Genomic DNA, 23,197 nt, shown 5'->3' with positions numbered 1-23,197 from the left:
AGTTTCTATAAATTGGGAGTATCAATGCTTTTGGAGATCACCATATAAAATTAAGTCTTCTGCTTCAGATCTACTATTGCAGCGAATATTTGAATGGCAGCCATTTCTGAGTATCCTTTTAGGAAAACCTTAGTGACATATTTGGGTGGTAAATTCAAGAGGATGTTTGAAAGTTGTACCGAAGGACACTCTCTACTCGTTAGATATAGCTGTGATAGCACCTAATGTGCTTGGCTCTGAGCTTAAAGGCTATCCTGAACAGTTTTAGCAGGGACACCCTCATTCATTGGGGTGTATTCAGAGTCAGTGCTAATGTGCAAGTGTTCTATTTAGAAGGATTTGCAGGGGATCAGCTGATGCAATGATCAGTAGTGTGTGGAGGGGTTGTGAGAGGCTGTGCAACATCAAGTTCTGCATAACCTCACTTTGGAAGCAGCCTGGCATTCTGGACTTGGGCTTTACTTGTGCAGGTTTTATTCTGGTGCAGTAATGCAACAGTTCAGCATTCCTGTGCTTACAAACCTGTTGCAGGGAGTGAGGAGCAGGGTGTAGGTATGCTCCTAGTAGTGTCCGACTCATCTGATACCACCCCAGTGCATATAAATAGCACACAGAAGTATATAGCATCATCTAACCTCTGATACTTGAGAAGATGAGTGGAACTGTTGGGAGAGTGGAAAATGCACTGTACTTCTAACATTTCTGAAGTGTAACCTCTTAGTAGGAAGTCTTGGCAATGGTATTGAGTTAATAAAGTTTTTAACTACTTTTAGAAACTAAACATGTAACATTCCTCTAAGCCTTGTTTCAGTGTAAAAAGGGGTGTAAAAATTTCTTCATTATAGCCAAAGGAAGCTTTGATGGTCAGTAGCTGCATCTTGGGAGGCAGGTTTGCCATCTGGAAGGTTTTTCTAGCTTTTACAACTTAACATCATTCACTCGCTAAATGTATCTTACTTCTGTGAGGTACTGGTAGCTTAGGGATTGTTTTATGCTTATCCTGTTCTGTCACATCTGCCTTTTCACTTTATCTGTGCCTTCACATACGTGCTGTGATGTCCATTCCAAGTCACATGGCTCTTATGTGTTGGAGCAATAAAAAACAACTTGTACATGTCTTGTTTTGGTTTTTTTAATGATGATTGTCAAACAGAAATAAAGTTAAGATGCAGATCATCTTTTGTCTTCCTGGAAAGAGAAAGAGACAGTTAAGTACTATAGTTTTTTCCAAGATGTGTATGTTGTATCTCATGAATTTTACACAAACTATTGGAATCACAAGCTCAGGTCTTTAGATAAATGCCAATGGTGCATTTGAAACTGAAGGTCTGTGAGTGCTGGTATTTCTTCCACTAGCAGAGATATTTTAGGATGCTTAGCTTTTGATTGTGACATATCCTTTCCTTGATTTATGGGGAGCTTAGTTGGCTGAATTACTATCTAGGTTCACTTTGTGCAGGCTGCAAATAAAGCTTGTGCTGTATCAAGTCTCTTCCAAAGAACTCCTTAGAAAGATTAGGCCAGATCAATGGATTTCCTTCTTTGCTACACCCTATGCTGTAAGGCATTGTGGAGGCAGTGACTGTTTTGAATCATGTAACTGCATGTTGCTCCTACTGAAGAATCATCATCTTAAGGAATGAGCCTGAAACTTGGGGAAGCAGCAGTCTGCACTTCTCTTTGCCACGGACTCTATGTTTTAGAACAGTTAATAGAACTTATTAATGTAACTTGTGAAACTGTTTCATAATCAACTTGCAAGTACTTTGGAATCAGTAGCCTTCCCTAAAAGCAGAAGGAAATTTTTCTGCATTATTTTCTCCTTTTGCCTTTCTTCATCACAATGAAAAAAAAAAAAAAAATAGAATCTTTATCTTCCAATGAACCTCAAATTCAACATTTAGTGAAAAACCTAGCTTGGTATTTGGCAGCTGTACTTGGTAAAGAAGAGAAGATGTGGGTGTTGTTTCTGAACATTTTATTCTGGTTCTTGTGCTGCATTATATAAATGCATCCTTGCATGAGTGTGCATGTGAGCTGGAAGCCTCTAGCTCTAGTGTATTATATGGCTGATGCCAGGAGGAGGAGGGAATATATTCCTCATTAAGAGAAGCTACATCTTCAGTAAAGCAGAAAAAAGAAACACAGGACTTCTTTTAAGGGTATGGTTTTTTGTTTGTCTCTTTATTCAAAAAAGAAGCTATTATGTTGCAGTAGCAACACATTAGTAAGTGGAAACTGATGTTTGATCTGCCAAGTGTACAAGCAAGCTTTGTGGTTATGAGACCAAGACTGTGCAAATGCCAATACTTATGCATGTGTATATGAGCTTTGTGTTTGTAAGTAACTTTATTATGTATCACATCATGAAAATGCATCCCATTACCATCACCTAAAATAGGGAGTTATGAAATGTATTGCCTGAAGTTTTACAACTGCCTCAGTTATTAACCACTGCTTGATGATCTACCAGTGTTAGTAGATTGGGATTGATGCTATTGGCATGTTAAATTTAACCGTGAAATCTTTAAAAGATCTGAATGGCTTAGAACGTAAAACAAAGTAATGGATGAAGTGTTCGGTGCCTTGGCTTGGATCCAGCTTGATGTCCTAAATGAATGCATCATGAAACCACAACAGATCAACCCAGATTTACATGAGTGATGCAGAAGAGCCCTGAAGCTAAGCCAACATAGTGATTGAATTAGCTCTTGCATTTAGAGAGGCTTCTCCCTCCCGGTCAGACTTCTAAGCACTGATGGACTTGTGTGGGGAACTCGCAGTTACAGACTGAAGTATGCCTACATTTGGGAGGAAAAGAAATCTTAGAGCTTCAGAACTTTTAACTTTGACAAGTGTGACTGATTTTTCTTTTAGGGGGGAAGGGGGGAAACACTGTGAACATTTCCATTAGTGGTGCTTTGGTCAAGGACCTGCCAATCTTCCCAGAAATATCTGTTCAAAATTTGAAACATTTTGTTGCCACAGGGTTGATAAGTACCTTATGTATTGCCCACCTTCATACAGTACCTGCCTTTTTCTTTTAGTAAATAATAACTGCACTGTAGTGTGATGCTAATAAATGGGACAATTTTGCAAATATCTGTGTGTACAGGTACAAAAGTACAGCATTTGTGATCTCTTCTCTACTTTATTTTTAATAAACTGATTTTTATAGGTAAATAAATGTCAGATTAAAGACAAGACATGGTGGATGGCCAGAAGCATTCCTCTTTTTGAGTAATCGTGTTTTTAATAAAGTTTTGTTTTTACAAGATTCAGGGAAATAGTTATTAAAAATACAGGGACATGAAGTGTGTCTTTATTCTAGAGATTTGTATCATGGCAAAGATGTTTCAAAGAGATATTGGGGACATTCTAAAAATATATTCTACAATTCATGTTTTTAACTGGTACCCTGACATAAGATGTTAAGTTCCAGCAACTATTTTATTGATGTTAGTGCTATATGCAGTTGCTGTTTATGTACACTTTGATACTTCAGTAACTAGATATCTCCATTTTTGTTTCTCAGCATGATGTATCACAGACTTTGCTCAAAGCAACTCTGGACAGTGTGGTTGAAGAGTGTGTCAGCTTTGTAGGAGTTGATATTAACATCTGCTCAGAAATACTATTAAGGTGAGTGAAACATTTTCCTATTCCAGTAATTACATGGCTCTGGATCACAGAGTCTCTGTTTAGTCTGCCATCCGACTCTAGCTCAGCTGGAGCAAATGGCTCTTGTGTTAAACTTCCAATTACATAAAAATGACACAGTAAGACAGTATTTCACTGAATCATTAAGAGTCAGGTTTTAAGGTTATGTGTGATTCTCCAGGGTAAAGCTATTCTTCAGAGAAAAACAGATATTTAAAAACTTTGAGCCAACACTGCAATTTTAGAAAAATGCGATATAAGTAATTTGTATTTTTACACTGAGAAAGGGGATTTTCAAATGTACTTTGTCTCTTAGAAGGTATTTTTATAGGTACTTCTAAGTGGAACAGGTTGTAAAACTTGGGCGAGGAAAGGAGAAAAGGAAAGATTTCAGGGGAAACTTGAAAAATTTATCCCTTTTTACCATTTGTTTTTTGTTAAGTAGTTATGCCATGTTTACTTGAAAAATGTTCTGGACTTTATTTTTCTTGGTTAGAAACTAAAAGCTCATTCTCTCTTTAGTGTCTAGAATTCAGTGTTGTTTAAGTGACTAACTCTCAGAAGAGCAAAAGCGTTGCTGTCATCCTCCATAGTAGGAGGGGAAGGAAAAGAACGTCCATAATATTCTGTCCATATTCTTCCATAATACTATTGTCTATAATCAGTAATGAAAATTATATCAGGTATGAAAGCTAGGAAAATTGCATTCTTGCTAGCTCTATATTTTAATTTTTTAGCCCCTTAGAATCATTCTTAAAAACATCTTTCCATGTTTTGGAAAAGCCTCTCTTTCTATTCTTTTGGTTTTCCACTTTCTCTTTCATGTTCTTTTTCTGCATATCCAGCCCCTAGCCGACTGTGTACATGCAGTCTTAAGTTTCCTTCAGAGACACAGTTTATGAGATTGTCACCCTAGCTAGATTGCAGCCTGAGCAGAGCTTTCTGCTTGTGGTTTCTGATGCATCAAATATACGTCTTGACTCATACGACACAGGGAAGGGATGACAGTGCTACAGTTTTCGCATTACTGCTGAGTATTGTGTTGAAAAACTTGAGACCATCAGCAGAAAATTCTGTCAGCTGTGTAATGTTCCTTTGTCAGTGTAAATAAGATGGATTTCTCAATGTTTCTAAGAAATTTTTGAAGAAAATTCCATTCCTGATGATTAATATTCTGTCTGTGGTTAAAGGTGTGTCCCTCTAATTTCATTCTGCACTTTCACCAACTTCGGACTATTTTTATAACTTTTGCTTAAGCATGAGAATAATGGAAAGATTTTTTTCTTTTTTTCCCCTGAGATTTTATGACTCTTGCTGGGTTTGCTGGTGGTGTTTTTCTAGAATCAGTCTGTGCCATTCCACAAACAGGTCACTGCTGCTGCTGCCTTAAAGTAATGGCATCTGATACATAGATCCTAGTGGGTGACATTTCCTTCTCTAGTGCCAGGAGTAACTCCCCACGAGAGCTCTTTTCTCTGTTTTTATGATGAACATACTCCACACACAGAAAGTTTTACTCACATGTATGTACAGAAGATGTGCAGTAAGCCCGCTGCTTCCTGAAGCAACCTGGCTAACTGCTGTTGGACTTCACAGGTAAGTTCTTGGCCAGGTCCAAGTTACCCTCAGAACAAGTCATGCAGCCTTTTCCTGATGCTTTTTATTTCAAGAACAGCTGAGAGAAAAGAAACAAGCTTTGTGGATCAGTTAAACTGCGTGAGGAAGGCAAGCTGCTCCCAGCCACTCTCCTTCTGGATAGCAGACGTGAGCCCTTCATGTTGGAGCAAGGTGTTTCACTACCATTGGAAGAGCTGAGAGGGGACTGTTATTACAGGAACAATTTATCTGTTCTGAGCCCTCCTCCCACACTGTTTCCTGAAGAGGGCAGCTGGGGGCAGGCTCTAAGACATGACAAATTGAATTGGCATTACGGAAATAGCCAACAGATCATAAATTACATGTCCCTGGATTACTAGTTAGGCATGTACAGAACCATATTGCTGTACTAAGTTTTGTTGACTTGAGTGGATTCCTTCCATAGAACGAAAAGAAGGCATCCTTTTTCAGATGATGCCTTTGGTCTGGGAGTCTATTTGCTAATTTCTTAGCAGTTTTTAAGTTTTGTAAACCAGATTTTCTACAGGAATGTGTATCCTTGTAATGGGTAGCACTTGCATTGATGACTGTTCAATGGTAATAAAAGTATTCTGTAAATTTTCTCTTAGACACATTGCAGGGCTGAATACTAACAGGGCTAAAAATATAATTGAATGGCGAGAGAAGAACGGACCATTTATAAACCGAGAACAGCTCAAAGAAGTTAAAGGTTTGGGTCCCAAAACCTTCCAACAATGTGCTGGCTTCATCAGATTCAATCAAGAGTATATAAAGACGTTTTGCAGGTAACAGAGGTTTTAACTGTTCTGACTAAATTGTCTGAAATAGGATAAGACTTTCCCCTTTTCTGCTTTGTATTCATGCTTGAGGCTCAAGGAATCCTAGACCACTGTGCTCTGAAATACAACATATTAACTTGTTGAAGTTGATGGTTCAAGTTCTTCCTCTGAATAGTCATGACTTGTTAGCCTAGTCCTCTAAGTCAGGGTTTTGATAAATATGTAAGTTTAATCAACAATTTTGCCCCTGAATTGGTGTAAGAAATTTGTCGTGTGGCAGTGTTGGGATCTGAGATATTAAAACTTTAGTCTTGTGTTTCAGGCATAATTTAGAGGTCTTTAAATTAATTAATTTAATGTGGTAAAGCTTATTCTGCAGAACTTAATGGTAGTAAGCTAGTGCACATCTTTGGAGTTTCAATTTCATTACCTGGAGAGAGGAAGTTGAGTAGCTGCCTCGATCAAACAGTGTCTATATTATACTCCTGTGCCTAGCAAGTGTGATGTGACTGTCTTCTGTCTGCAACATGTGGGGCCTTTTCCCAAGTCCAGTTTGTCAACAGTGCGTCACCCTCTTCCCTGTCATCTCATTCCCTGATTCTGTACCAAGTCTTCTACTCTTTCAACCATTCATAGCGTTCCTCTTGACCTTTCTACAGCTGAAAATGCCCTTTCTAGCACAATGTCCCTTCTCCTGTCTTCTCTCATTTCCCTTTCCAAAATAAAGAACTAAGAAAGGGCACGGTGGTAGCACCATCCCCACACTTTTGCCACTGGCTCTTCTCAAAGAAATATTTTCCTGGGAAGCACATGCTATTTTTTAGCCAGCGCAGTGCTCAGAAGTAGTACTGTATTCCCAGTTGCTGCTGGCTGAGCAGCACACGCGTAACTTCCAGGCAGGACGTGGGCACATAGGGACTGGCTTTCTGCCCAGGTGGAAGGTATACAGATTGGTTGCCCATCTGGCAGGGAAGCATAGGCTGCAGGCCAAATGGTGCTCGCTGTAAGCACCAGAAGACCAAAGAAATTGCTTCCAAAGCTCTCTATGATTGATAGGTCTTACCTTGTACAGATCTGTTCTAGTTTCTCTAGTTCGTGCTGCAATATAACCAATGAAGAAAAGGCTGATGGGTTTTCTTTTCCCCCCCAAATGTTCACTGGTGAAATTTGAACATTGTTTTGGGTTTTTTTAACCTTCCTGGAACATGATTCCGATGTTAGTGAGATGCCATAAAACCTGGGAGCACTGTATAACCTGAGAAATGGATTTTGAGGCCAAAGTAAAGCTCTAACACCACTGCCTCCACAACACTTCTTGTGGGTCCAGGTGACATAACCAGAGGCTTTTGAAATGAACTTTGAGGTTTCATTTTTATTCTTTCTAATCATGTTGATGACTTTAGAGTGCTGTGTGAAATAATTTTTGTGCTTTTTACTTGAAAGTTAACAAATAGTGGTTATTTTAAAAATTGGTATGGAAAGAGGAAATTATGTCTGCATTTCTGCCAACAGTTGATGAGTGGAGCCCAAAATGCCAGTGCTGGTTTCAGGTCTTTCAGTGTGTTCTCTTTTGTCCTCCAAAAGCAGGAGCCACTTGTGATTTAGGAAACAAAACCAAAAAGGCATGAAAGGAGCATTTGCAGTAGGAGTCATTTGATGCCTTTAATGTATCCTGAGAAATTTCTTTGTTTGAGGGAAACTTCCAGGGAAAAAGTGTGTTGGTTTTGTGTGTGGACACTGGGCCAGGATCATCTTTGTTGAGAATGACATGTCTATTTTTGATTTCTGGCAGTAATAAGAAAAATGAACTTGGAAGTCGTGCACTTTTGACTAAAGCAGGTGCACTGGGTAAAAAGAAGAGTAAACTAACACCATGTGCCTTGCAACAGCCCAATCCTTTGGACCAAACTTGTATTCATCCAGAGTCTTACAACATTGCAATGAGGTAAGTGATGGGAAAGCTTTTGAACAATTGGCACCATCAATTATTAAAATGGAAGTACTGATTTTTCTGACAACAGTCTGCTCAGCCTTTTGAGGCAGGAATATTTATATTAATTTGAAGCTTTCACCCCTTTCTTCAAGAAGAAGGCATGCTTTGGATATATGCGAGCATGTGGCATTACTATGGGCCTTTAAAATTAAATTTTGACATTGCAAGATCTAATTAAGATGTATATACAAGTTCCCAAACACACGAATGCTATGATTGTTTTACCAAGTGGCTAAAAGAAGAGAATAGTTTTTGTGTATGTCAGAAAAAAGTAATTGGGAATCCATGTGTGTCTCTGAAATGCTACTATAAACTGTGATCTTTTCTATCAGCAGCTCTGATTGAAATTGGACTTTTTTTTCTCTTCAGAAAACATTATTTCCTACCATAAATGGGCACATATTTATTTTTCAAGTGATTTTTGCTGAACAGACTCTTTTCTTAAAAAGTACTGAAGCTAATTTCACCAGTAGCCAGTCACTTTAAGGTTCTTGTGATCTCTGTTGGAAATATTATACCTGGACAAACAAACTCTTGCTTCCTGTTTTATAAACAAAACCATCTTTAAATCTCAGAGAGAGATGCTGAATTTCTGAATTCACGAAACTTGACTTTCTTATCTGGAAAAGTCATACAGGACTTTTCATTTTTAGGACACCTTCCCTTCAGTGTGTACTCTGTTCTCACTTCCTATCCATAGGTCTCCATGCTTTCCTTCTGCTAGGCATGCAGTGCACTTTTGTTTCCATCCTCTCCCTGCCACACTTCATTCTTCTTCGTGCCTGATTCTAGGACCCACTGTGCAATTTCCTGGTAGAGTCTATTGCAGTTGTGCAGTGTGTAGATAACTGTTTTCTCCTTTTCCATGACCATTTCCCTTTTTTCTTATGCATCAGCATTTGTTACAAAGTCTCTGCCCTGTGCAGCTATGGGAAAAAACAACCAGGCAAGCTCCTGATCTTAATGATCTTATATTTGGTAGGTGATTTGTAGTGTGTGCAGCTTGGTCACCCCAACTGGAGATTATTCTGTGTAAGTGAGTCAACATGAAAAACAAAAATAAATTGGTTATTCAAAGATAATTTTGATTTTTCAATATTGAATTTCACTCAAATTTCAAGTACTGGGGTTTTAGTTTTTACCTTTCCAGTCCTGGTACACTAATAAAATAATCAGTAAAGTGGTCACAATGCTACCAGCCTTGCTTGAAGTCTGATGTGGAAGGGTTGCTTTAGGGAGTGGAGAAGTATATCCAGGTAATGGTGGAATACTACAGTAATTCCCCTACACACAGTGTTTTCACAAAGGTTGGTCAGAAAATAAAGAATTGTGACTTTGTTTCCAGAGCAGGAAAGATTACTTTTATATCTGAAGTGGTGAGTGGGATTGCTATTGCATAGGGTAGAACAGATATTCACATACAGCTGAAATTCTACAATTTTAGTAGGTATCACAGATCATGTAATTGTGATTTGAAATTTGACTGGGAACCCACCACTAGCACTATCTAAAAAATAAATAGAATAAAAAAACTTAATGAGCACAACTTTTACATCTCAGCCAAGACAGTGGTTTGAGTCCCAGGCTTGTGCGTGTTTCAGCGATGGGCTGGCACCTATTGCACAGCCAGCACTGCTTAGAAGGTACCTTGCTGAATCTTAAAATAATGTCTCACCTTCAAACTCGCATTTCAAGAGCTTCTAAGCCAATGCAGAAGTGCTACGTGGCTGGAGACCAGTGTTAATTTATCTCATCATCTCTCTTTGGATAATGCAATTATTTTACAGTAGATTTCCAGCAGTGCCATTTTGTATTTTCTGTTCCTCACCGAACACTTTGCCTTCCTAGACTGAATTTTCTGATGTAGTATTTAGGTCCAAATGTATGTCATAGATATTGTACCATACAGGATTTTATTGTGGGGTTTTTTTAGGTTTGTTTTAATGCAAAAGAATATAAGCTGATTACAAAGCAAGTATACATCAATTACAATATCTGCTAATGAACCACCAAAACTAATAAGCATAGCACCTCTCTCTGTAACTAACTGAATCAGTCTTTTCTGCATCCTTTGGGTTCTTTCTCTGTTGTCTTCTTACTTTTATAGTATTGCTTCATGTAGTATGATGGGTGGGGGGGAAGTCTCCAAGTGCTTTCTGTGCTTTCTGTGAATGTACTTGATGTACAACAGTGTTTGTATTTTTCTTTTTCTTGCAATCAAAAGATAATTTCTTTGGAAGCTTGTTAAATATGAAGGTGACAGCTTTTATGGTAGAGATTGTAGGAATATGCAGCAACTTGATATCCCAAAATGGTGTGGGGAAGGGGGAAAATATGTTTAATGTTTTTTCATGGCAAATAGCTGTTTTGAGAAAAGAAAATATAGCTGTACAGCAAACTGACAAAAGCCAAGAAGTGTAGTATTAAAAATTGACACTGGTGACATAAGGGCTAAATATAAAGCAGACATCCTCCCCTCAAGCAACTAATGCTATAATTTAGCAATGATTATATATTTAAAATGACTTTTCAAAAAAAGCATATGAGCTGCTAAGCTTCTCAGAACTTATGAAAACAGCTTTCCAAACCTTTTTTCCTGCCTAAATATGAATTAAGAAAAATTTTTACTAGGAATTCAGAGTGCATGGAGTATTCAACCCAAAGCTTATCGGGGCTGATGGCAAGTTTTGTTGAAAGGCAGTGGATGGGACTGGGCTTGTAATTTCTTTTTGCTGAGCCTACGTTCATGAGAAGGCTTTTGAGAGCCTGAAGATCCAGTTGTGTTCATGGGGTTGGTTGGAGGTGTCTTACAGAAGTTAGGCAGTACCTGAAAGTCTAGAATGTTAGAATTAAACTAGATTAAAACCTAATTGATAGTTCTTATAACTTAAAATAAAATGCATGAGAAAAGTTGAAACTGTTGGATGTAGATTAGAATTGGTATTTAATAAGTTTTCTTAAAAATACATCTTTATGAATTCTCTGGCTTTAGTGCTATCAAAGTATTTCTTTTCTTTTTCTATGCTTACACTGAACTTTGTCAGGGAGTGTGTCAAGTTCACAGGTAGATCTGTGCTGCCAAAGGGCAGAATTGTCTCGAATATGACCAGATTTGATCAAAACTACAGTACCTCTTACCACAAAAATTAAAATGTATGGAATAGCTGCTGCATAAATGAATCATAAAGGCTTCCTCATGCAATGTCTACCACATCTTGCTATGAGAAAGTAGTTTCTGAAAGTTTTATTGGCTTAAAAGTTTTCATGGAAAATTGCATTTATTTTTAAATGAAATAAGATGGTGATTTTTATCCCCTGCTTATAGCCAAATTACCCAAAGGCAGCAGTCTACATTGCAGATTTATGACATGCAAAATTATCAGTTTTTAAAACAATGTTTTTGAGGGATAGAAATTTACCAAAATTTGAAACCACTAATTTTCTTTTTCAGGACTATTTTGTAGCTTGAAAAGCCAATCCATTAAAGAAAAATATGGTTAAAAGAATTACTCCCAAGTGGTGACTTTGGTTGCCAAACTTCAGGCTGAAACCAATTTTTAGGGCTGATTTAGAAACCCCTGAAAAATAAGGTTTTTATAATGGAAACTCTGATGTAATCTTTACTACAGTGGTACAAATGGTGCTGGTATGATTGATTTATGGCATTTAAGCATCTTAACTTAAAATCTGTACCATTTCTGTAAAATAATTGGAAAATATCCTACTGGTGATTTAACACGCTCTGCAGAAGACCAAAACATTTTTGTTCATGGTTTCCACACTGTCAGAGCTTGGCTTTGTCATGTGCAGCGATCAAGCTTATGGACACCTCTAAATATTATGAATTGGAATTTCCAGAAAGTTAAAATAAAAACATCAAAACTTTATAGACAGCCTATTCTCTTGCAAAGCAGAACCGTGCTTTAAGTTTCTGAAAAGTCTATATGTGAAAACCAGTTTATAGTGGCAGAATCTTCTACATACAATTAATACAATATGTAGAGCATATCCAATTTCTTGGGATGTATTGTTAAAGAATTGGTAGGAAAACAAAGGAAACATTTAGGAAGTCCCCAAAAGTTACAACCAGGTTATGCTTATAGACCAATATGTTGGAAAGAAAAGGGAATGCTTTTCCTTTGTTCTGTCGGTCTGCTGGGTGCAGTTGGTTTCATGTGACTGAATTTTAACATTTGCTGATTTTTTTATTCAAATCTCATTAAAATGCTTTTTGTGATAGGTTGGCACTCAGAATGTGTATTTGCTGCTCACAGATTGCAGCATCTGGCAGGCAGGTTGTATTTTAGCCTGACTTAGAGATACAAATTTTTGCCAATATAAAAGATCTAAAGCTGTGATTTAGAGTAACAAAGGTGAGGATCTTCCTTGGCTAATTACCCAGGCTTAGGACCTCACCTGGTAGAGGCCAGTCCTGCTCACTGTGGTTGCTTATAACTTAAGATAATTTTTTGACATACTGAGAAGAGTCACTTGCAGTGAAGATTTATGTCTTCTGTGTATTGATAATGCTGCTTGATATCTTCAGAAGGAATTCAAAATCCTGAGAGACTTCCTGTGCTTTTTCTTCACTGGAGCTAAACACTTGGATTTGGCGCTCATTTCAGCAAGGCATTTGTGTTGATAACAGTTTATATTCCATTGTAGGCCAATCAATCATATTTCAAATAACCCTGGTGTTTCTTGTACTCTGTATGGGTGGATGTAACAGCTTTGGGTTTTTGTAACAGCTGATCCATGGTATCTCATTTGCTGTGCTGATAAGCTGCATTTGCTGGCTTTGAGGGCAAGTACAGGCACATGAGAAAATGCAGAAGAAAAACTGTTGATGAGGCCACCGAAAGAAAGAGATTTTCCTCTCCTGCCCTTTATGCAACTGGAAACTTGTCCTTTTATGGCATTTCCAGCTCTCTGGCAGGCTGGTTTGCCTCTATCCAGATCCCTGAGTTGTCACCTGACAACTGAGGCAATGCTTAAGGGAAGTAGAAATCAGGGAGGGAGTTATTACTTAATATGGTATTTGAGCAATGAAGACTAATTGTTGTGTCCTACTTAATAATGCAGTCTACATGTGAATATTTTTACAGAGGATACGAGTTGTTACTGTGGTGGGAGGCCTTTCCTTACAAGTCATCAGAAATATCTCTTGTCCACTTGAATGAGACTGTACTTGCATGTACATGTGTGTGGGTATTCAAGTTATTTACTGTGCAGAATAATACTTAATAAAGTCTTACATTTGGGGGTTTTTTAAAAAGAAACTTTAAAAACTTAAACTCAGTCAATGAACCTTTATGACTATTTCCAATAGCCAATGTCCAGCCCCAGTTAAGGAGAACACTTGCAGAATTGTGGCCATTAAGTATTATAAATAACAGTTCAAATTCATCACTTTTGAAGGCCAGTTCATTCACAGGTTTTCTACTAACTTAACTGGATTTTTAGAAGCCATATTTTTGAAAGTGATCTTGTCAGTAAACAAAAGAGCAGAAAAAGCTTTCACTGCCAATTGCCATCCGATAAAGAGATTTTGAAACTTTAATGTGTTGTAAAATAGAGTTAACAAGAATGATTAGAAGAACTTGGAAATAATGGAGAAATATGCTCCATTTACACTATAAATACTAGACACATAAATCAAATGGTATGCTTTAAATTCGTTGTAATTTTTGGAACTTACATAACTTCCCACTAGTTGCATGTAGAAAAAAATATGGGACAAAACCCCCCCAGAAGACCTTTTTAATAGAATTATCTCGTTTAAGTGTAGTATACTAGTTCTTTGTGGATAACTAATCATGTTTCACTATTTTGTATCTCGGGTTGCACTCCGGTTATGTGATATATCAACAATCATGAGAACAGCCAACAGCAGCGTGCCTAATGGTATGGGAGCAAAGTAGCTATGCTGTAGTGGAACTGTGTCTGAATTTCTTTTCTCATTTAGAAACTCACTGTGTCTCAGAATTTATACGTTCGAAATGTCATAAACTGAGTGCTTTCTGCATGCACTCCAATAATCTGTATTATTAATTATTTATGCATTTGAAGAAAAACATATTGGTTAAATAACTTTGGCTAAACCACATAAGTAGTTTTAGATATATTTGAATCTTTAGCTTTCTATGTCCAGCAATTAATTGCAAAGAGTAAGCACAAATAGTTTGATACATAGTCTTCATCGGTAATCAAAAATTTAGGATCCGTATCACTGGTGGGAACAAGAGCAGTCAACATCTGCATTATACAAATACTGCTTTTGCACTTCAAAACATTACTAAATCATAAATGTCTGTATAATTTAAGCTTGTTACTGTCATAAATGTACGTTTTACCTAACAAAGTGCATGCTAATGCAGAGTTGTTTTGTTTTCAGAGTGATTATGTTGCTTTACCGTTAATTCATGTGTGCGCTGTGACAAGATGTAATGGCGTATCATGTTGCTTTAATGTAATGAATCCAGTACTCCCAGCTCTTAAGTCGTGTTGCTGGAAATGATTACATAAAACAGAAATGACTGTAACTAAAGCCCTTGCAAAGCTTTAGAACTCCTGCACATTATAAGAAGCTTTTTGGGGGTGGTTAGACTAACTTCTTAAAAATTTACTGTAGGCTTCCCTTGGTAAAATTTTTACTCCCTTCTGACTGATTTTTTGCATTCCAGTGAAATTTGCATTACCTTTTAAGCATTGCAAGGGCTGTGCTGTAATTTTGTGCAGATGTGTATGTTAAGTGAACGTGATGTGCTTATTTGTTACATTTATGCTACTTTTCTTTCTTTCCTTATCTGGATAAGATGGATGAAATTATGTATTAAATAAAAACATCGGTCATTTATCCATGACCATTCTCTGCAGGTCCTGTAAGACTGCAAAGATTGCTTTTAAAACTAAGGTGATTGCAAAGGTTTCTGAGGATTCTCTAAATCTCAAAACCATAAAATTCAAAGTTCTAAACTGTTTAAATTTCACCCTGTTCTTCCTAAGGCTCTGGCAGCTTTTATCTGAGTTGATGTACATTGAGCAGAAAGTTCACCATTCATTCAGATACTCAACATTTGAGGAAGTAAGGGTAATATATCTTATAAGAATGACCTCACTTCAGAAAAAAAGTCTCATCTTCCCCATTTCTGTTAACTTTTCTTTAGGTTTTGTCTTTCTACTAGATAAACATAGCACTTGAGCTACTGCAACATATTATTTATTTCCCATATGTAGCCAGGAAAATACTTTAAGAACTTTCATTTTTGCACAGATCATTCATGTTCTTATGTTGTGCAGCTGGGGTTGTCATTAACAAATTGTGTGAGAGAGATATTTCAAGGATTTTAGTGAGATAGTTGAACATTAAGAAGATCAAAATATTTAAATTAAGGGAAACCCCTTTTTTACCTCATAGCCATATCCCAGCGTTACTACCAACTATGTCTTTTTTTTTTCTGACCTTGAAATAACTCTTGGAGGAAGTTGTTGGATTGCTTTTTTAAGGAAAAAATAAACTTTGTTCTTAGCAATGACATTTAAAAATAGAAATTATCAATGTAATGCACCACTGTTCAGTCAGAAACTTGTGCTTTATAGTGATTTTTTTTTTTTTTTAGCCCAAGTGCCCTCAGGCTATGTTAATTTGAGTAAAAATGATACATTAAATATATAATTAGAATAATCAGTATTTCTAAAACTAAATGCATCTGCAATCACTAAGAAGTTACTTTAATTTGGAAATACTTTAATACATAGGTTTTACCTAAACCTGTCCTAAAAAGGTGAGAATTTCCAAAATAGAAATAATACTGTTTCTTATAAGAGTATTTCTTCTCTGTGTGTGGGCATGCTGGGCTTTGTTACAGTGCTCTGTTTTGCTGTGATATATAACTTATAATTCTGAAATATTCTTAACAGAATGCCTGATTTTTAGAACATTAAAATTCTTTAGAAGTCGATGGGACTTCTCATGTACTTAGAATTGGGCATGTGTTTAAGCATCATCTTCAGGTGGAGCCAAAATTTTACTATGGGCAGTAACCACGTTAATAAATTATTTACACAACTGTAATTGATAACGTAGGACCCAAACCTACCACCCTTGCCTAGATGCGGAATCCTTTTTAATTTCAGATAAATGCTTTGGGATGTCCAGAGGGAGGCGGTTGCAGGGAAGGAGTGGGGGGTGAAATACCTTTCATGAGTTGTGCTTGAAGGCTTAGGCACTTGGTTTGTGTCCTGTTTCAGGCTGGTTTTCTTTCCAGCAGTGTGCACGTAGCGCCGTTCATTCTGACTGCGTTATCCACACGTTTCACAGCTTTGTGTGTAACAGGGGCTTTTTAGTACCCCTTGGTGGCTGTTTTGTGTGGTTGCACTCACTAGTGGTGAAACCCACCCCTGATCAATTTACGAAGTCAATGCGCTTCTGCGAAATTCCAATGGTGAGAAAGTGTTACTTGGTGTACTCAAGCCGAGTTTCCATTTGAAGGGAAATAAAGCCAAGTACGTGAATGTCAGCAAACTTGTTTATAGGGGTGGGTGGTAAGGCATACATTATTTAGAAGGTTGAGTCATGAGGCTGGTCGGGTTTGTCATGTTACATCTGGCATGTCAGTCAAAGCTGGGGCAGCTGCCGCCTGTCACTAGTGCTCTGCTGGGGCATTGTCCAGCCACCAGCATTAGCAGCCCCCAGCAGTCTGGAGAGGAGCACTTCACCTGGGCCTGGGCTCATTTTCAGAGTGATCATTGCAGCCACTTTTGGGGCTCCTTTAAGACCAAAAAAAGGTGGTTTCATTTCACAGAACATCGGATATTTTTCATATCTATTATTAGACAAAATATTTGAGCTGTAGTGGTGAGGTTTGTTAGCTTACAGAAAAAGAAATTGCACTTGATATTATAAAACATTTTGCATGTTTTGTTATATACTTTGCTTCCAAACCACCTTAAACTACTTTAAAACGTGATGTCAAAAGTCAAAATGCAGTCAAAGCAAAACTCAATAAATCCTGAGAACAGCACCATCCACCGAGTCCTTAGTAAATTTCATTGTATACTGCCACAAGAAAGATGCATATGCACTAAAATAATTAGTGAATACTGTATTTATCACTACTAAGTGCAAATCTCTGTGTTTGACCAGCACACTTAAGTCACTGTGCTTGTACTTGAATTCAGTAAAGAAGTGGAAGTCCTGGCAGCCAGTTATAACAGATGTCCTCCTTTAGCAAAATTAGTGGACATTTTTAAGTGAAGCTTTCCCCTCATGCTCAAAGATGAATTTTGTGATTTACTGAAAGTCAGATATTACTTTAATTATGTCTCTTCAATTTATATTTTGTCAAAAATAAATTTAGTTTTGTGTTTCAATCTGTATGACTTTCTATTGCTCACCATCTGAAAAAATATCAGTTGGATTTCTTGAGTTAAAAAAGAGGAAACAACAAAACAAAAAAAACCGTCTGGGTCTCCTGACAAGAGAAACACTAGCCTCAGGTTTTGATAAAAGCACAGCATGTATTTTGGTGGGGGAAAGAAGGTTGAGTATCCAGGGCTTTTGCTCTCTTATAGAGCTGGAATGTCTCCCATCAAGTTCAGGGCATGAACCTGCTGATCAGCTCTTCTTTTGAGACTTCTAGTTTACACGTTTTGTGGAGCAGGATAAGGAGAGGAAAGAGGGATCTCTTTTAGGAATTGGGAAGGAATGTGTACTCCCACTCTGTAGGACAGGGACAATAATTCTACCTTTCTGCTGTGGTGGAGAATATGCAAAAAAAAAAAAAAATAAAGTTCTTCCCACCAACAATATGGGGCATGATAAAGCAGGGTAGAAGAGGCTTATTTATTCATGGTGAGATGCAGATCAGGGCGGAGATCACATGTCAGGACGTAATTATTTAGAAGTATTTCTTTTCAGCTTTTTAGATATCAGTCCAAATTTGTCTCAGTCTGCAATGTGTGTATGTATGTGACAATAAGGAAAGATAAGAGTGTTTGTGTTGTGTGAATACTTTGACTTAATGATTACCTAGTGTCTGAAAATGTTCTGAATGTTCTTAATCGTGAAGTTCACAGGCAAGAGAAGTATTTCATGCTAAGTTTCTCTTAAGTTGGGTTAAAGATTTTTCATATTAATTTAATATTTTGAATGTTCATTGTTGCTTTACTAAATTGCTATTCATTTTAATTTGAATGAGAGTGACAACTACAATAACAGCATTATAGAGCTCTCACTGATTTCTAGGGAACTTTCATGGTAAAAGACATCTTTCAGTAATAGGGAAATTCAGTTTTATTGTGAGATGAAATAATTGGTCTGAAAAAAGATTTTAATTGCATTTTAATATTTTGTTTCTAGTTTTGCAATCTGTTCCAGAAGATACACATATACAGACTCTAAGTTTCCATTTATGTGTCAGATCAGTGATGAGAGGATATGCACTTGAGAAACTGTTCATATTTTTTTAGCAGAAGTTTTGTTCATGCATCAATGATAAGTAATAGAGCAAAGGTTCCGTTCCCACTAAAGGATGTTACAAATCTTTTTATCTTTGTTTGAACTTCCTAGGTTTTTATCTCTCATTGGAGGAAATGCAAATGACATAGGAAAATCAGATATGCAGCAAAAAGTAAATGCAGTAATTCAAAAGGAAGGACTGGAAGGCACAGCCAAAAGGCTTAATACCACTGTGCACACACTGCAGCTGATCATTGATGGTCTCACTCAGCCTGAAGGCTACGACATCCGAACAGGTAAACCTCAGTTTGGAAGGGTGTAATCTCAGTTTGCTTGTTCTACATATCAGTTTTAAACTAGCACACTTTCTTCTTCTAAAATCAGTACTAGATTTTCATGGACATGTAACTCCATTTCTTTTCTCAGTCAAGGTAAAGGCTATATCATAGTCAGATGTTTCTTTCCAGTTTCCAGGTAGGTAAGGAGTGTGAATCCTGTCTGAAATCATGGCTTTTTCGGCCATAGGAAGGGGAGTTGTATGGCTGTTAACAAATGAAATAGTTTCAATATGTTGACTCTCTACTGATTGAATCTGTGTTGGCTCTCCATCACGGAGGGGAATGCTGAGTGGAACTGAAGCACATGGCTCATGACCTACCCTGGTTAAAACCTGCAGTGGTACTGAACAGTTTGAGGTAGAGGAAAAGAAAGATGAGGTAATGAAGTAAAACATCTGGGGATGCTGTTGTGTAATGAAACAGCTGGATTCTCTTATGACAGCAGGAGATAAAGGTAGACAGCAAAGATGGCAGCTTGTAATAACAAATAATAAACGTATGCTTGAGAAACAGCCAAACCAACATTTCTGTCCCCGTCTTTTGGTTCATTAATAGTTTCCATGCATATTTTTTAAATATTCCCCACTAGTGATCTTGAAAATATGTATTTTTGTTGTCTCAATTTGTTCTGGTGATCTCACATCTAAATTACAGTAGGCTGTTAACACAGGAAGACATAAAAGCAAAAGAGAGAATCTTCAGTGGAAATACTCATATTCTGTTGATCTAGGACATTCATTATTACTTTAGACAGACTCTATGACTGGAGTAGGCAGCCTAGTAGCCTTATGTAGCTGTATGAATTTCTCCATCGTGAGTCCTTCCCATGGGCTGCAGCTCTTCATGAACTGCTCCAGCATGGTCCCTTCCATGGAGTGAAGTCCTTTAGAAACAGACTTTCATTGTTCCCTAACGGGGTCACAAGTCCTGCCAGAAAACCTGCTCTAGTGTGGGCTTCCCACAGGGTCACAGCCTTCTGGCATCTACCTGTTCTGGTGTAGGGCACTCCAAGGGCTGCAGAGGAATCTCAGCTCTGGCAGCTGGAGCTCCTTGTCCTCCTTCCCTTGGTGTCTGCAGAGCTGCTTCTCTCACATGTGCTCACTTCTCTCTCCTGTTGCTCTCCCATTCTCTCTTCAAGTCGCTGTTGCACAGGGATTTTTTTTTTTTTTTCTTTTAAAAATGTGTTATCCCAGAGGCACTTACCACCATTGTTGATGGGCTCGGCCTTGGCCAGCAGGGGATCTATTGGACACAGGCAAAGCTGCTAGCAGCTTCTAACAGATGCCACCATTCACAAGAGCCCACACACACACCTACCAAAACATTGCAATGCAAAGCCAATACAGATCCACAGACTGATTAAATTCCAGAGCATTTTAGCTATCAACTTGTTTAGGCTGAATTTTATTTCTCAAAAGCACACAGAGAAAAATGATGGCAATTCTGGTTTGGTGATGTTCCCTGTGGAAAATCTCAGTCCTTATTGTATCTTGGAAAGGTGAAAAAATGGCAGGAAAAGATTGAAAGAGAAGTTGTTGAGATGACTCAGAAGGATTTTCTGCAGAAGCAGAAAGTGGTAGGGAAGTAAAAGAGTTTAAAGCATCTATCTATGCCCTTAAATGCAGAATGTGAACATTAATATCCCAGTATATTCCCTGCTTAAGATAATGCCTGCGGGATTTTCAGGTTGTCAGTGCAAAGTAGCACTGTGATGAAGCTTGTGTGATGTCATGGTGCAGATAAACAGCAAGCCTAAGAACCGTGCATTGCTGACTTTTCTCTTAGTATGTGATGAAACTGAGTACTCACCTTCCTGTGTAGAAATTTCTATAGGAATAGAATTTCATTATAATTGATGTAGCTCAAGAGTCACCTCAAATATTTTCTCCCTAGATCGGAGAAAATTTAAAGAATCTTTCATTCACTGGCTACTATACAACACGCTTCTGATCCCCTCATGATAGTTTTCAAAACACAAAATTCACTATACTTATTACTTCACTCATCAAAGTCCTCTAAAGTGACTCACAAAAATATAAGAAAAGTTGTTTATCACAGATGGGTCTTTATTTTAAAAATGTACAGAAAGCAGTATTTGGGACCTAAGAGCTTCCTTGGGATGACTTACTAGTTAGAAACAATCATCTGGAAATAACTCTTAGAAAACCTTTTTCTCCAGCGTCTTATTTGTGTTTCTTGTTTCTTATAACAGATTTTGATAAACCTGACTTCAAGAGAAGCATAGTCTGCTTTGAAGACTTAAGTGTTGGTGCTGTTTTGACTGGAAAAGTTGAAAATGCAACGCCATTTGGAGTTTTTGTTGATATTGGTGTGGGAAAATCAGGTTTGATTCCAGTGCGGAACATAACAGAAGCAAAACTCTCTAAAGCGAAGAAGAGAAGAAGCCTGGGCCTAGGTCCTGGAGAAAGAGTGGAAGTTAAAGTGCTTAATGTTGACATTCCTCGATTGAGGATCACCTTGGATCTTATTCGTGTGTTATGAGAGGGGTTTCAGGAATTGAGCCTTGACTTTAAAGGTTAAGTAATGTCAGCAAGGTTATGGAGACTCAGGCATTTAATGAGTGTCAAAAATGAACACATTTTGAAACCTTCAGCGCCTTGCTTTTTTTAATTTTTTTTAATTTTTTTAAATTTTTTTTTTTAGTTTAACAGTTTTACCACATTTCTTGAATCCTTTCTGTTAATAATTGCTGGAACAGTTTTTTGGATTACCTCCAAGCAACCTTGTTATTTTGTCTGCAGAGCAAATGAAGTTCCAGTGGGCTGTCAGACAGATCTCTTATCTGTTGTCTGTGCAAGATTTGCTGTCTTCATCTTCAGTTAGTACTGCACAAGCAGACACATCTGTAGCTCGCCTTCCAAAAAACAGCCATTCAGTTTACCTGTTTTCTGGCTGACAGTCTAGGAGAGTTGTAGGAAAAAAGTGATCTTTTTAAGTTGAATGGTTATGATGTTGCTTCAAAAGTAGTCTGAGGAAAAAGCATCTGCTAAAAGTATTGATGGTTCAGAAATAGTTATATTTAATTTATTTGACCAACATTATTAGGAGGTCTTTTTACCTGTATTATTTTTGCTTGTTCAGTTATCATGGATTAACACAGTTGGATGTACCTTGCAGTTTAAGGAGCTTTGCTCAAAGGTGGCAAAAGACATTTATGTTGTTCTATATTTCTGCAAAATAAAAACATTTCTGTCCATGTTTTCTCAATGTACTGGTTCTACAAGTGATTTAATAGTCCTAGTTGTCTTTCTTTCCAGCACATGCTTAATCAGTAACACTTCAGCTTGAGGATTTGTGTTTTAATAAGAATGCTCACTGTTTCCTGCTAGGAGTACCTAGCACAGGAGGTTTGTTTCTTCTAACTAGAGACTTCTTGTTTTTGTGGTATTTAGGTGGTGTTTCAAAGGATTTACCACTTGAGCCAAGTTTGCAAAGGACAGGTATCATGGAAGATCAGTTTCCAGCAATAGTAGATACATATATGTAGTCTTTCCAGGGAGTTTTTGGTGTGTTGGACATTTATTCCTTTGCAGCCAAACTTGCCTGTAAGTTGGCAGAAGCTCTGGTCTGCAACAGATGAGCCCAAATATACTACAGCAAGTGTCAAACATCTTCAGTGACAAGGTTTCTAACTACAAATGTCCAAGTAGCTGTTGGCACGGGGTCTATGCATGAGTTAGGAAAAGGTTGGCGTGGTTTAATCTCCCAGGTCTGTGCTTTAGTTTTCAAAACGATGAGCCAGCTGTAGACAGTGTATTTTGGATATTAAAGAATCATTTAGCAGATGGAAAAAAGGAGACAGATCTTACTAGCTTCACTGCATTTGTCCACTGGAGAAAAGACAACCATTTTCTATTATGTTAAAGTCAGCACAGCTTGGAATCATGTTTTGCAGGCCTTTTGGAATTTTCCTGTAATACTTCTGCAAGGTAGATTTTGTTGTTATGAGATTAGAAACTGTAATACCATGTTACTGTCTTGGAAAACAGAGATGCAAAGCAAAGAAGTTGAAATTATTTTTTTCTGCAGGTGATACATTCACTTACAGCAGTATGTCCATCAGTAGAATTATTTAAGTTATGCTAAACTTTTTATATGATCTCTGCAGTATCTAAGCACTTAGCAAATGAACTGGATTTGCTTGGCCTTCACTAAGGAGGAGATAAACTTGATTTCCTGAAGCTCAGTTCAGTGGATAATATAAAGAGTATTTTCTCTTTTGGTGCTATTTTGTTACTGAAATTCTTTTTTTTTAATCCTTAATATCATGAGAACTGCAGCATCTTTTGCATTTCTGCATATGTCTCTTGGATTATCATAAAATTCTCTA

The 23,197-nt window shown here is 37.5% G+C and overlaps 1 protein-coding gene across 2 annotated transcripts in view; it reads left to right on the top strand.

The window, feature by feature from the left end:
- SRBD1 (S1 RNA binding domain 1) overlaps positions 1-22,094 on the top strand; it is a 126,635-nt gene extending 104,541 nt beyond the window's left edge. For both annotated transcript variants that reach the window (XM_039569787.1, XM_039569786.1), the window contains 5 exons: positions 3,536-3,642; positions 5,886-6,062; positions 7,849-8,001; positions 18,620-18,804; positions 21,059-22,094. In XM_039569787.1, the coding sequence (XP_039425721.1) occupies positions 3,536-3,642; positions 5,886-6,062; positions 7,849-8,001; positions 18,620-18,804; positions 21,059-21,348 (912 nt within the window). In that variant the 3' untranslated portion in view covers positions 21,349-22,094. The remainder of the gene's footprint in view (positions 1-3,535; positions 3,643-5,885; positions 6,063-7,848; positions 8,002-18,619; positions 18,805-21,058) is intronic.
- The last annotated feature ends 1,103 nt before the right edge of the window (positions 22,095-23,197 follow it).

The sequence above is a fragment of the Corvus cornix genome, chromosome 3, assembly GCF_000738735.6.
Source record: "Corvus cornix cornix isolate S_Up_H32 chromosome 3, ASM73873v5, whole genome shotgun sequence".
Taxonomy (NCBI): Eukaryota; Metazoa; Chordata; class Aves; order Passeriformes; family Corvidae; genus Corvus; species Corvus cornix.
The sequence above is the reverse complement of the archived record's forward strand: the minus strand, read 5'-3'. Positions and strand labels throughout refer to the sequence as shown.